Source organism: Nanorana parkeri, unplaced genomic scaffold (genome assembly GCF_000935625.1).
Source record: "Nanorana parkeri isolate BGI_ZX_2015 unplaced genomic scaffold, ASM93562v1 scaffold481, whole genome shotgun sequence".
NCBI classification, from domain to species: domain Eukaryota; kingdom Metazoa; phylum Chordata; class Amphibia; order Anura; family Dicroglossidae; genus Nanorana; species Nanorana parkeri.
This window is the reverse complement of record NW_017306749.1, coordinates 698018-710300: the sequence shown is the minus strand read 5'-3', so window position 1 is coordinate 710300 and position 12283 is coordinate 698018. Positions and strand designations below refer to the sequence as shown.

Genomic DNA, 12283 nt, shown 5'->3' with positions numbered 1-12283 from the left:
GCTTGTATTGTGCTATGGAAGAATTGTTTACACACATACCTATGCGGTCTTCTAAGGCTTAAAGGAAAATCTTACTATAATGTACTTCCTAATTGTTGCTGAACAGAAAAAAAAATAGCATTAAGGCCCAGGTGGGCCGTTTTTGAAGGGGGTTTCCATGGAAGGTAAAAAATAGATCAAAAAGGAGATCAAGATATGGCACGGAAAAATCTCCCAGAATCCTTTATGTGCTTTTCACCTCCAGAAAGATATATTTTCCGGAGTTTAGATAAGGAGCGGAGAAAGGAGGCACTGCATGTAAATTCAATGCTCCCTAAAGACTTTTCCGCAAACCCAACCTGCCAAAAATGTCTAGATAAATGTTTAGGTGTGAAACAAATGAAACCAACAAAAAAAAAAACAAGAATACATACATTTACAGTACAAACTGCGCATATAGCCCTTCGCTGCTGGAGTCTCTGGCATCAGATAGCAGGTGGTACAGCAGCAAAAACAGCTATTTGCTTTGTTCTTCTCTTGGTCTTCCCAACAGGCTCTAGGACTTTACTTATAGGATGGAGCAGCGCTGCTTCTTCCTGTGTTTTCGGACTTGCAAGGCTGCTCGTGTTGCCATTTCAAACACCTCTCGCACACCATCCTTCGTCTTGGCAGAGCATTCAAGGTATCCAAAAGCATTAATGCGGTTTGCCATTTCCCGCCCATCTTCCGGTTTAACAGGCTCCTAAAAAAACAAAATCATTTGTCATCTCTGTCCTGGAAAATAGACGAGAAAGAGGGGGGGAGGGGACAAAGAAAGAGAGAAAGGGAGAAGGTGGAGGGGGGGTCTGTATCCCCACTGGGGAGATGACTGCACATTTTTTAATTAAAGGAAGTGATGGTACGTCTCTCTACCTGGGGCACAGACTGCACCAAAATATACAATCATCAGTAAAATGGGGAAGAGGGCACCTCTCTCAGACAACCACTCTTGTGCAGATGTGACAGGTTCAGGAAGTGAGGAAAAAAATCTCCCCACTGGGTGCACAAACATCAATAAAACCTTGACAAAAGTATTTTGCCTCCCAGGTCAATCCAAAAAAAAATACATGGAGACCTTGCTAATGCAGGACAAAGTGACAGTCTCTGCATGAAGGCCAAATTCACCTTGCTAGTGCTCACCTGCCACTCATTCCTCTGCTGGGGACCATACCCGGTACTCGTCTTGGGTGCATGTAACCTTCTCCCTGTGACAGTGCTTGGACAAGCAGCCAATTCCTAGGTCTGAGCACGGTCACCGAGGGAGTGACATCACCGCTCATCAACACTGCTAATTTCAATGACGGGAGCACAGGCAAGGCGACAGTGCCTCTTTAAGCTTTCTTTGCCTAGCTACACAGGCTACTATTGCTAAAACACTTTTTTCTTCCAAATATAGGGGTCAATTCACAAATAGTGATGGGCTCGATTTTCGAATCAACAGTTCGACTCGAACATCGCTAGTTCGTGTTCGGCGAACACACAAACTATCAGGGCGTTCAACGGGCTATTCGCACCGCATGGTGCCTTGTGAAGTCCTGGTAGGGTAAAGCAATGCACCTAATCACAGGTCAGGTGCGTTGTTTTACCCAATCACAGCACACTGCACTGTGAGAGCCATTATTAGGCAAAGTACTGATCATAGCTCACAGCCAAGTCCTGTCAGGTGGCGGACAAAGGTAAACAGTTGGGCGGAGCTAGCTAGCTGTCTCTGCCCAATTGTTTATATTTTGCCGGCATCTGTCAGAATGCTATTCCGTGGCGGGAGTTCGTCGCGAGCGGACGGGTCAGTGGGTGTCTGGGTTTTTTTAAAATGATTTAAAAATCTATTTTTTTTTCCTTTTTTGTCAAGTTGTCATTGGAGACAACGCTGGTTGTCGTGATTGACCCTAGTCTAGGATTATGTCAGTGGATCCATTTTTTTTTTTTTTCAAGACTTGTCAAAAACGTCTTTTTTTTTGCAATTAAAAAGGTATTTTCAAAAGTCTGGTGTTTTTATTTACCAAACCTTTTATTTTAACCCTTTAGTGAATGGGTAGGGGGGTACCCTACTCATCCACTTAGGGGGGGGCGCATCTGGGTGTGAATAAGCCTCCCTGCCCGCACCCCCACAACCAACGCCCCAGGAATTGTGGGGAAGAGGTCCTTGTCCCTAAACTCATTAATCATAGAATTAACATTTAAGGTGCTAAAATACGTTGACTGATGCATTCTGGGACCAGAAGGAGAGAAGAACAGTGGCTACAAATGATTTGTTTTCAAGAGATTGCACTGTTGTATGTGAACAACTTTATTAAAAGGGTTGACATGTACATGTTCCAAAGTTTACGAATTACAACCCCACTCCAAAAATGCATTCAATATTATTATCATCAAATAAAAAACACAGACAAACGGTCCCATCTTCCAAAAACTGCAACAAAGGAGTTTACTACCAGAAGTTATCAATTCACCTCACAAATCTCCCTCCGAGCAGAAAATACTGCCAGAAACCGATCATAACCACGCTCTGAAGGAGATGCTTATGTAAGGATTGTCCAACGGTCCATAAATGGTCAAAAAAAGTCTTTGTGACTCACACTTCTGTACATTTTAACCTTTCCACCTTTCGTTTAACAAGCCAAATCGTTAAATGAGTTACACAATAAAATATCACTTGTGAACACCCAGAAGTTATTTGGTGGAGATTCCAAAGGTTAAATCATTTGTTGAATTGAACAAACCTAAAAATAGCGTGCAATATCTATTAAATAACGTCTGAAATCAGAAAAAAGGCTTTGTGAAATTGACACTAGACTAGTTTGTCCTTAAAACTAAGTCACTGACCCAAAGCAAGTATAAAAACGACAATTGCGCTACACATGTACATATCGCCACGAACGTCAGAGTGAGAGCAATCATTTTAGGGCCATCAATCACTGATAACACTAAACTGATGAGCGGTAAAAGCTTTTAAAGCGTCGCCTATGACCAATTTTGAGTAATGTAGTTTGAGGTTTCGCGCGTGTGCAATTTTAAGGCTTGACATGTTTGGTGTCTTTTTACCCGACGTGACCCCATCTTTTATATTTTACCAAAAAATTGGGTAATAAAATGTTTTAGAATTTAATATAGGGGAAAACAGTTTTTTTCTGTAAATTTTCCTTAATATAGTAAATTAAAACTCATTACGCCGCACATGTTACATATCGCCGCGAACGTCGCCGTGAGAGCAATAATTTTAGGGCTATCAATCACTGATGACACTAAACTGATGAGCTGTAAAAGCTTTTAAAGCATCGCCTATGGCCAATTTTGGGTATGCTATTTTTTTGCGAGTGTGCGCAATTTTTAAGCCCGACATGTTTGGTGTCTATTTACCCGACGTGACCCGATCTTTTATATTGGGTATTAGTTGTTTTATAGCATAATGTTAAAAAAACCTCCTTAATATAGTAAAAAATAAAACCCGCAGTGGTGATTAAATACCACCAAAAGAAAGCTCTATCTGTCCCCAAAAAATGGTATAAAATTCATTTCAGTACAGCGCTGCATGATGGAATAAATGTCAGTCAAAGTACCGCAGCGCTGAATACTGAAAAATGGCCTGGCCAGGAAGGGGGTTTAACACCGCAGACTTCAAGTGGTTAATGAATTGCAATACAAAAAATAGTCCCCGCCCTTTGGAATGGGTATAATTTAAGGATTCCATTGCGTTTCTACTGACTTTTGACCAACCCTGAAGTTTTACAGTTTTCAGGTTAATATATACCAGAATGTATCCATAACTAGCATTGCTCTGTGGTAGAAAAAATGTGTGATAAAAATCAGGCATATTTTCCATATGTAACATCCTGTCTCAGAACAGGTTACACTGGTCTTCTAGATTTCTTTCAGTACGATTGCTTCAGTAAATGTGTCAAATTCTGCAAACAAGGAAACTATTGCCAGAAACATGTGTATGGACAGCAGTCTAGAGCTGCAGCTAACGATTATTTTCAAAATCGATTAGTTAGCCGATTATTAAGTTCGATTAATCGGTTAATCGGATAAACAATAAAATACATTTTAAAAAATGGCTCTAGTGATGGGACTACTAGTTTGTATTGAGATTGCAGTCCATCACAGGAGCAAGCTTGGAGCGGTTGAAGTAAAAAAGAAAAAAGATAGTGTGGTGTGCAATATAGTGAAATGGAAAGTGTAAAATTATACAGCAATGAATGCAAAATGGCACCGGCTATAGAGGACTACAAATCCCAGCTATAGTACATTATACAGCACAATGCAGAATATAACCAACTATAGAGGAGTGCTCCTCTATAGCTGGTGGAATTCTGCATGGTGCTGTATAATGTATTATTGCTGGGATTTGTAGTCCTCTATACAGCGCAGTGCAGAATACCACTAGATATAGAGGAGTACAACAAATCCGAGCAATAGTACATTATACATACAGTGTATAATGTATTGCTGGGATTTGTATTCCTATGTATAATATACAGCACAATGTACCATCAGCTATAGAGGACTACAAATCCCAGCAATACATTATAGAGCACCATGTGGGGGAAAGTGCAGGCTTACCTGAGCAGTCTTCCAGCAACTTGCTTCTGAGATCGGGTCTGTCTGTCGACGGCTGTCATCCCCCCACACCTGCTCCTCCTTACTACATCTCCCCGCGTCCCTGTGGATGTGGGCGGGCGGTGAGTGTGAGGCGGGAAGGAGGTGCGTCGTGTAAAGCGTGGATGCGGGTGGGCGGGTCTGGCAGCGATGAGCGTGATTTGGGGAGGAGGTGCGGCACGCAGCGTGTGTGTGGAGCCGTGAACAGGGCCAACTGATCGGAAGCCGATTAATCGATTATTGAAAAAGTTGACAACTTTTTCAATAATCGATTATAATCGATTATGTCGATTAGTTGTTGCAGCCCTACAGCAGTCACCCCAGATCTTTACTTTAGCTGTACACAGCTAGCTTAATGGGGAGGGGGGGGAAATCCATTTCCACATAGAAGGAACCCGCCATGTGCTGTACCCGCGCACAGGTCAAAACTGACTCCCAGAAAAAAGGATATTCCTGTATATATCCACAGCCACCCCTTTCAGTGGACTATTGCTGGGATGTGCCTCCTTATCTTAACAAAAGGTATGATATGCATAACGTAATTTTCCCTGGAATTGAGGTTATTAGAATAGTTTGAGCCTTAAAGCAGAACTAGCCTCACATTCCAGGGGTTCAACTGCTCATCTGTCATGGTATGTGAAAGGAGATTGCTGCCCGTTACTGTACAGTACATCAAGTTTCTGGGTCCTCTTTACCAATGTCACTCCACAGTGGATCTGCATATTCATGTGGTTTTTAGCATGTTTGTGTAGCGCGTTATGTCCGCCACAACATATATGTTTTGGCAGGAGTAGCAACTACTGCCGCACTTTTGATAAAGCTGTCCCTATTAGAATAAACCTTGCGGGCAACATCTTCCCAGGCCCTCTGGTGCTTGCAGGGATCCTTGTAATTGTGGTTACTAGGACTGCACAGCGATTGTCCTGGCCCTCACCAGCCGAAGTAGTAAAATATGATTGAGAGATAGATTTTATATATACCTTATTTTTTGCTCCATAAGACGCACTTTTTTCCCCCAAAAAGGCGGGCAAAAATGTCTTATAGAGCGAATATTCCCCCGAAGTCTTGACAATCTCCTGCGCCAGCAGCCCTGCCACCTCAGCTGTCACACACACACCACACGCATCCAGCAGCTCCCACAGGGTGATCTGTGTGTGTGTGTGAGAGCCGAGGTGGCAGGGCTGACAGTGTACTGGATAGAGCCAGCGAAGCAGCGTTATTTACCTCTTCCAATGCCGCTGTCCGTGCTGCCGCTGTCTAACTGCTGTGTCTGACCGGCTTCTCACCTTCCTGTGTCATGCCACATGACAGGGAAAGGGAGGAGTCTCAGTATGCAGAAGCTAGACACAGGCAAAACGGGCAGCGGCATTGTGGAGGCGGTAAATAAAGTTGTTTCACTGCCTCTAAACAATACATGTAGTACCAGCGTCCCCTACCCTCCCACTCATGCGTCTTATGGTCAGGTGCGTCTTATGGAGCGAAAAATACGGTATTCATTTTTTTCTGCTGTGCTCCAAGACCACTGTTTACACAGGTGTCCTAAGTACTGACATTTAAGTGAGAAGCTAATTACCTTAAATACAGGTAAAGCAAATATTGGGACGCAGATAACACTTGGTTGAAAAAACTGTATCGCACATCATATCGAGTTAGGCAATATGCTCTCAAGTCCCAGCAACCCACCTGCTTCATCTTTGTTAGCTCCCTCCTGGTATGTTCATCATTTCGGAGATCCTTCTTATTACCAACTAAAATAATTGGCACATTAGGACAGAAATGTTTTACTTCTGGTGTCCACTTCTCAGGAATGTTCTCTAAATGACAAAAACAGAAGATGAAACATTGTTAACTTTCACCATAACAAGCCTTTTAAAACTAGTCACGAGTTCCAATAAAATCTCCCAAAATCATAAGATGAAGGTTCTGAACAGAATGCCAAGTTTCCTTCGAGCCAACCACTGTGAACAAGCACTGTCACCAAGCACTGACCATTACCAGTATCAATAATTCAAAGCCAAGGAACATTTGTGGTGCTTTTATTCAATCAGGTTTTCTGTATTTAAAGCATATTTCCACTTTTGCAGTCAAATTGGGATAACACCTAGTTTATATTTGTTACACGCTTCTATTTCAGAAAGCATAACTTAAAAAAATAAGTTGCTGCTTTCAAAAAACATGCCTAATTCTCAAAGAAAAGATTTTCAAAGAAAAGTTTGTGTACGGAATTGCAAGAGGGCTGGGGAGGATATTGCATACAATAATTAATCATGTCTGTAGTGTGTTGGCAGATCTCATCAGTTCTAAACTACACTTGAACAGCGCTAGTACCAGTCTCTGATCCAGCGCTGACTGTTGTATCTTCTGTGTCCCACGGTGTTTGCGCATGCACACACGCTGCCAGACTGCTTGCATTGACTTACCCTGTCTCTCTCCTCTCCTCCCTGGCGAACATCCCTACTGCGCAAGCGCCCGCCCCATGATCCTTCACACCGCTCGAGAATCTTCAGATCTTCGGACGGGAGCAAGCAGCAGAGACAGAGGCGAGTTATAACCAGTTAGGTAACATTTTTATTTTTTTTGTTAATGTTTTTGCATACATCTACTGCTTGCTAGCAGACATATGCAAAAAAAAAAAAAGGATTTAATCCTACTTTAAATATCTAAAAGCTTGGCTTGTTTCATTGCATGTTAAAGTGACATTAAAGTCAAAGATATTTTTCCCTCCCCCTAATGCTAATGAAAGCACTTACCTTAAATTATGTCTCTTAATCCGATCTTTCCTGTTGTTTTCATCTGTTCCTCCAATGCTGCTGCAGGTCTCCGATCCAGCGCTGACTCCTCTGTCCTTGCAGATGCAGGTAAGTTTAAACCGCTTTTAAAGTGTTTGTTTTTTTTTAAAACTCTTTTTGCATATATCTACTGTTTGCTAGCAGTAGATATATGCAAACACCGGAGGGTTTAATAACCCTTTGAGGGGGGAAGCTCAGTCTGTCCTTAAGCAGAACATACACCTATGGATCATCTTTTCTATGGTCATGTGTAAAAAGTGCAACACATTCCTCCATCTACATTAAACTGTGTGGAAGGAGGAATCTTCCAATGGGCTAAGCTTCAGTATCTCACTAGTCGGCCCCGCTGTCTGACAAAATACCTGAACAATCTGATTGGATGCAGGCACTGTTCAGGTGTTTGGAGAGTCAGCGGGGTTGACTAGCAAGATACTGAAGCTTGGCCCAGTGGGAGATTTCTCCATCCACACAGTTTAGCATAGATGGAGGAATCTGTTGCATTTTTTTCCATCTGACCATAGAAAATCTGCAGATAATCTATAGGTGTATGGCCAGCTTAAGTCTTTCTATTAGGACAGTCAGTTTCCTGTTACTGAAACAGACACTTGCAGAGGCCTGCAAAATAGAGATCTAAAAAGGTAAGAAATATTATATTAGTGAAGAGGATCCACGGTGGGGGGGAATGATGTGTACCTGTATGCTACAATAAACTTTCCAGCGAATCTTGCGGTGTGTGACCAGACTTCTTTTCTGTTAGAAACCTTAATCTAGTAATGTCAGTTTTGCAAAAACAGCCCTTTGAGAACATTAGTGTGATCCCGCTGCTGACATGATCTCATAAAGTGGCTTTTTTGGTAGCCATCACTTGAGCAAGCAGGGCATTTGAATTAGTGGTGTTATCCTGCAAGCAGAGATATTTGAGCCAACACACACTATATTGCCAAAGTATTGAGACACCCCTCCAAAATCATTGGATTCAGGTGTTCCATTCACCTCCATTTCCACAGGTGTATCAAATCAATCACATAGGCATGCAGACTGCTTCTACAAACATTTGTGAAAGAATGGGTCGCTCTCAGGAGCTCAGTAAAAATCAAGTGTGGTACCATGATAGGTTGCCACCTGTGAAATTTCCTTGCCACTAAATATTCCACTGCCCACTGTTAGTGGTATTATAACAAAGTGGAAGCAACTGGGAACAACAGCAACTCAGCCACAAAGTGGTAGGCCACGTAAAATGACAGAGCGTGGTCAGCACATGCTCAAGCGCACAGTGTGCAGAAGACGCCAACTGTCTGCAGAGTCAATAGCTACAGACCTCCAAACTTTGCGTGGCCTCCAGATTGGCACAACAGCGCGTAGAGAGCTTCATGGAATGGGTTTCCATGGCCGAGCAGCTGCATCAAAGCCTTACATCACCAAGTGCAATGCAAAGTGTCGCTGGCAATCTGATAGATGTGTCTGGGTTTGGCGTTTGCCAGGAGAACAGTGCTTGCCTGACTGCATTGTGCCAAGTGTAAAGTTTGGTGGAGGGGGGATTATGGTGTGGGGTTGTTTTTCAGGGGTTGGGCTTGGCCACTTAGTTCCAGTGAAGGCAACTCTTAAGGCATCAGCATACGAAGACATTTTGGACAATTTCATGCTTCCAACTTTGTGGAACACTTTGGGGATGGCACCTTCCTGTTCCAACAGGACTGCGCACCAGTGCACAATGCAAAGTCCATAAAGACATGGATGAGCGAGTTTGGGGTGGAGGAACTTGACTGGCCTGCACAGAGTCTTCACCTCAACCCAACAGAACACCATTGGGATGAATTAGAGCAGAGACTGCGAGCCAGGCCTTCTCGTCCAGCATCAATACTTGACCTCACAAATGCGCTTCTGGAAGAATGGTCAAACATTCCTATAGACACACTCCTAAACTTTGTGGACGCCTTCCCAGAAGAGTTGAAGCTGTTATAGCTGCAAAGGGTGGGCCAACTCACTACTGAACCCTACGGACTAAGACTGGGATGCCATTAAAGTTCATGTGCGTGTAAAGGCAGGCATCCCAATACTTTTGGCAACATAGTGTATATCAACATATCTAGAGCAGAGCTGTCTCCTCCAATGAAGAATTTATATATTTTTTTTTGGTATAAAATGTGTGCATGTGAACATAAACAAATGGTGGGGGTTTCTCAAATTTGGCTGCAAAAGTTGAAATACAATTTAAAGCAGAGCAGCTGATAAAACACAATGACAAAGAAAAAAAAAGGAAGAAAGGAGGAAAGCAGAGAGATAAAGATAATAAAAAGGTAAGAAAAAAGGGAAAACAGGGCAACAATTTAACTTGTTCTAGTTAGAAATCCTAGACAACAAAGGCTACACAAGGTGTTATACTGGATAGAGAGACAGGCATTTAGATATTGTAGGAGAAAGTATCACTACTTATTGATATATAGATCATTTCTTACCTAAGCTGTCTGGGCTGTCAATTGAAAAACACATCAGAATAACATCGGTATCAGGGTAAGAGAGTGGGCGCAGTCTGTCATAATCCTCTTGCCCTGCTGTGTCCCACAGAGCCAGTTCCACCTACATTAAAATAACCTAATTAGTGTGCACAGGAGGAGAAGGAGGATTATAGGATTAGAAGTGAACAGTAGAGATAAAAAGCGAAAAGTGGAACTTGAGAGGTGATCAGTGTTCAGTATATACAGATTTTATAAACTGGCACAAATACTAATAATTGGTCAGGCTAAAAGCCATACAATTACCATGTAAACTGCCAGGGGCAACTTTTTGTAACCTTTTGTTTTGTGCAGAGCGGTCTTATTATGGCATATTATAAACAATCCAAAACCAATTGTGCCAATTTAATACAAATACGGTTTAATTAGAATTAGATCCAGCCCTGGCTTGTTCTTTCAAGCTCTTTGTTCAGATGATCCTCTACTTTGCTTTCATCCTATAAAAGCTTTACTGTAATTTGTTACGTCCTACATTTTAAGAACAGTCTACACATTTTTCTGATTACAAAGCAGTGGTACAACTACCAAGAAATACAGCTATATTTATTGACTCGGAGACTCCTAACAAATGAAGATTCGTGCTCCAGACATAATTAGATTATGACAGCAAATATTAGATTATGGGCCCAGAAAGTCTATAGGCAGGTCACAACTTCCCAAGGTCACACAACTGATGTGTCCTTGGTAATTATGCCAGATTGTGCGAAATATTCAAGGATCTTTTATCTTTTGCTGGTGGGACAGACAGTCCACGCTGCCATGCCACAAAGGGAGCCATAGCCTCCTGTAGGTATGAGTTGTTTAACAAAATTGCAGTGCCTACAGTACCAAACACATACATATATATATACACACACACACATACACCGTGTTTATTTTGTGCAAAAAAATTAAAATAAGACACTGTCTTATTTTCGGGGAAACACGGTATATATATTTGGTGAATATAGGAGTAAAGTAGTAAAGATCTTTTTTATTTCCAGTTGTCCAACAGTTTTGGAATAGCAAAACTGACAGGGAAACTGACAGGGTCATGCCACCAGCGAGGTGGCTACCTGTAACGCTGAGAAGTGTATTAATGTGTTTTAGTGTATGTGTATATTGGGCCCCAATTTACACCTATATTTCAGGGATTAGGGATTCCTGCAACTGGAACTTGCGTTTTCCTGCAGCAGGAATCCCTAATCTGCCGTTCACAAGCGGCAACTATCATAAGATAAGAATCATAAGATAATTTAAGAGGGTGTGTTTAGGGGCGGAGTTAAAGTCGGGGCAGGGTATGGGTTAGGTGGGGCAACTGGTGGTGAGTAACTCTTTAAGCCATGGCTAGTAACTCAGGCCTTGAAATGTTGAGCCCTGCCTTAGCTTATTAGTGTCCTGGTTTGGGGTTTAATGTATGCACTAGGTTTTCCTTTAGGTGTATGCTGTGTAAAGCATATGAAAAGACTTCACGGTTATGTAAATAATGATATAAAAAAAAAAAAGCACTGGGAAAGTTTTCAAGTGCTTTTATATTTCTCGGTTTTAATCTAAGCTGGCAACACATCTTTTTGCCTCCATGTTCCTGTTAGCAACTTTCAAGGGTGTTGCAGCCTGGAAGTGATGTCACACACGCACTAGTGCCTGCGTGGGCATGCACATCATTAATGGCTGGGGGAAGATCAATATGCTGCTGCAACCCCTATTTACCAGGGAGGTAACTCCTTGAGAAAGAAGGATGTTTTTATTTATTTTTATTAGACAACTCTTCTCCAAGTATTGGAAAGCAACAAAATAAATAGCAAGAGACATCTGGAAGAGTATCACAACTACAGGGTTCAACTCCTGAGATTCAGATCCAGCTTTTCTTTACCAAATATATTTCCTTCAGCTTTTCATATACATTCTGTAATAGTCAAAAATCACTTTGTACTGGTCAAGGATTAAAGAAAAGAGATGTTTCAGCTATTTGGGAAATGGCCAATGCTCCCAATTCTGCAGACAATTGGAACTAGACCGTGACAGTACCAACACCCTTTATTAGTCAGTCAACTGTGCGACCTCTTTCCTAAATAACTACTAGTATTGTGTTAATATACAATATAATTCCCCCTAAAAATTCCCCAATGGCCAAACCAAAATGCTGATGTTTCAGTTTAACCAATGGCTCTCTTTATTATCTGCTTGGGTCCTGTACCTACAGTATATCCTCCAATATAAACCTATACCTGCTCCCAATGTTGGCTTACAATCATCCATTTGCCAGATAAGCCTGCCTTTCCTTCTTTACTGTAATGAGACTAAAGAGTATCACTATAAAAGTGCCCCCTCCGTTCCTCTAGCCAGTGCTGAAGGATCGAAGGGGGGGGGGGGGGGGGGAAGGCTGTG

The 12283-nt window shown here is 42.1% G+C and overlaps 1 protein-coding gene across 3 annotated transcripts in view; it reads right to left on the bottom strand.

The window, feature by feature from the left end:
• Window positions 1–362: 362 nt before the first annotated feature.
• LOC108790560 (rho-related GTP-binding protein RhoC) overlaps window positions 363–12283 on the bottom strand; it is a 62405-nt gene continuing 50484 nt past the window's right edge. For all 3 annotated transcript variants that reach the window (XM_018560850.1, XM_018560851.1, XM_018560849.1), the window contains exons 3-5: window positions 9860–9980; window positions 6298–6428; window positions 363–721 (exon numbers count right to left, since the gene is read on the bottom strand). In XM_018560850.1, coding sequence (XP_018416352.1) covers window positions 548–721; window positions 6298–6428; window positions 9860–9980 — 426 coding nt within the window. In that variant the 3' untranslated portion in view covers window positions 363–547. The remainder of the gene's footprint in view (window positions 722–6297; window positions 6429–9859; window positions 9981–12283) is intronic.